Genomic DNA, 2,313 nt, shown 5'->3' on the forward strand with positions numbered 1-2,313 from the left:
TACGACTCGTTAGCCTCGGATCTCCTTCAATTCCCCCCGGGATCCCCCCGCGCGCGGCCGGCGCGAGACAAGCATCGTTTACGTATCTGTCTATGTCATTAATTTAAAATTACTTATACGAGTCTTTTACTTACAAAAATATCACAACTTACAGTTAACGGTGTGTACTCTGTGTTTTAAGTGTTAAATCAGACGGTAAACCTGTAATTTAAGGACAAAATCTGTGTTTTAATATTTCTTCAACCACGCCGGTAGATACTGCTAGCTTCGCTCGCTGGCGCGGTGAGTCATCCGTGCGCGCTGCCCGGTTTGTGCGACTCCCCCCTGTACCACGATCGCGCCGGGAGCGTGATAGCTGTCGCTATACTGTCGTTTGAGCGCTTGGTACGGGAATCATGCAGTGTTGCGGTTGCCACCAAAACATCTTAAAAGGAGAAGCGGCGGTGACATGTACTTCAAAAACATGTAAGAATACGTTTCACGCGGCATGTGTCAAAGCCGAGAAGTTATTAAAAACAGACGAAATTAAATCATGGATCTGTCCCAATTGTGCAGCTAGGACGAGAAAGGGTGGGGACAACACACATACTCCAGTCCGACCAATGACGGACAACATTACGCAACGAAAAAAGATCCCCCAGACTGTGACCCCTGCTGATGACGACGTTGTCACGCCTATGGACCCTCTTCAATCTCTTTCTTCGGAAATGAGCCGACTCCATGAGACCATTGCGGGACTGCGAGTAGACTTAACAACCCGTCTAGACGAACTAAACTCAAAGCTGGCGAGTTACGAGCAGCGGATTAGCTCGCTAGATACTCTGGAAAAGGAAAATGCGCTTCTCAAGGCCACCGAAACCGAAGCTCAGAGCCACCTAAGGAATGAGTTAGAGATCTCTGGCCTTGAAGAGACCCCGGGTGAAAATCCCTATCATTTAGCTATGACCGCAGCCGTGAAGATTGGCGTTGAACTACACGATTCGGACCTCAGCTACGTGACAAGGGTAGGGCCTAAACTTAGACCCCAAAATATTGATGACCAGGATAACGAAACCCCCCTGCGACGCCCTTTAGTAGTATCTTTCACTCGGCGAGTTAAACGGGACGAGTTTTTGAAACAGGCGAGGGCCCGCCGCTCCGTAAAAAGCAAAGATATAGTAGGTGACCTGGGGTCCGATCGTACGGTCTACGTGAATGAAAGACTCACCGCCGAGGGTCGGCGGTTATTTCGTAACGCTAGAACATTCGCGTCCGACCATGGATATAAATACTGCTGGGTCAATCACGGAACCATATTCATTAGAAAGAAAGACGCAAATGCTGGTAGCCCCGCCATACGAATCAACTGTGATGACGACCTCAACGGCCTCCTCCGCACGGCAAATCCACCGCACCCCGACTCATCCTAACTGGCTTTTCTATGACATTACTTACCGGTCACTACTCAAATTGGCTTTCCTTGTAAATAGTCTCTCATTTTTGTATAACCTACAGTTTTATAATTATTTGTTTTTTACGTTAAACACCTATACTGCGCTACACTCAAATCACCAACACATTTACTTACACACTTTTTCACAACATAGCTTGCTGAATTTTATTATAAAAACCAAAATTAATACTAACACTATCGCACAATTTTCAAACGGTGTAAGCAAATTAAATCTATTTTTAAAAGTGGCAATATTAACCATCCTGTTATGTAAAAAAACTTTTTTCCCAAATTTATACCCCTGGATACCCTAGGTCTTTTAAACAATATTGATAATTCTTTTACGAGCAGTTGCCACAATATAACGACTAGACGATAGAGACCTTGTATTTGAACATGTTAGTACCTCAGATATAATTAAGGCATTTCAATCAATTAATGTTAAAAAAACTTGTGACCTCTGGGGAGTCTCTGTCCATGGTGTTAAATCTTTAATAGAAATTGTAGCGCCTGACTTGGTAGTTATCTTTAATAACAGTGTTGATTGTGGTGAGTTTCCTGATCTTATGAAACACAGTAAAGTCATTCCATTATTTAAATCTGGTAGCACATCCGACCCCACTAATTTTAGACCGATATCAGTGTTACCGACATTCAGCAAAATTTTTGAAAAGTTAGTGTTATTTCAGCTATTGCAACATTTTAACATCAATAATCTAATGCACAATAAACAATTTGGTTTTACACGGGGTCGCTCAACAACCGATGCTGGTGTTGAGCTAATCAAACAGATTTTCGATGCCTGGGAGGAGTCACAGGATGCCTTGGGTATCTTCTGTGATTTATCTAAGGCTTTCGATTGCGTCTGTCATGAAACACTG

The 2,313-nt window shown here is 43.5% G+C and overlaps 1 protein-coding gene across 1 annotated transcript; it reads left to right on the top strand.

Moving 5' to 3' along the window:
* The first annotated feature begins 602 nt into the window (after positions 1–602).
* On the top strand, positions 603–1,409 carry LOC125232323. The gene has a single exon (XM_048137949.1). It carries the CDS (start codon positions 603–605, stop codon positions 1,407–1,409), a length of 807 nt encoding a protein of 268 aa, XP_047993906.1.
* The last annotated feature ends 904 nt before the right edge of the window (positions 1,410–2,313 follow it).

Source organism: Leguminivora glycinivorella, chromosome 13 (assembly GCF_023078275.1).
Source record: "Leguminivora glycinivorella isolate SPB_JAAS2020 chromosome 13, LegGlyc_1.1, whole genome shotgun sequence".
NCBI lineage: Eukaryota > Metazoa > Arthropoda > Insecta > Lepidoptera > Tortricidae > Leguminivora > Leguminivora glycinivorella.

What these genes read in the sequence shown, in the direction of transcription:
- LOC125232323 (XM_048137949.1), top strand. Translation starts at nt 603, where the DNA reads ATGACGGACAACATTACGCAACGAAAAAAGATCCCCCAGACTGTGACC.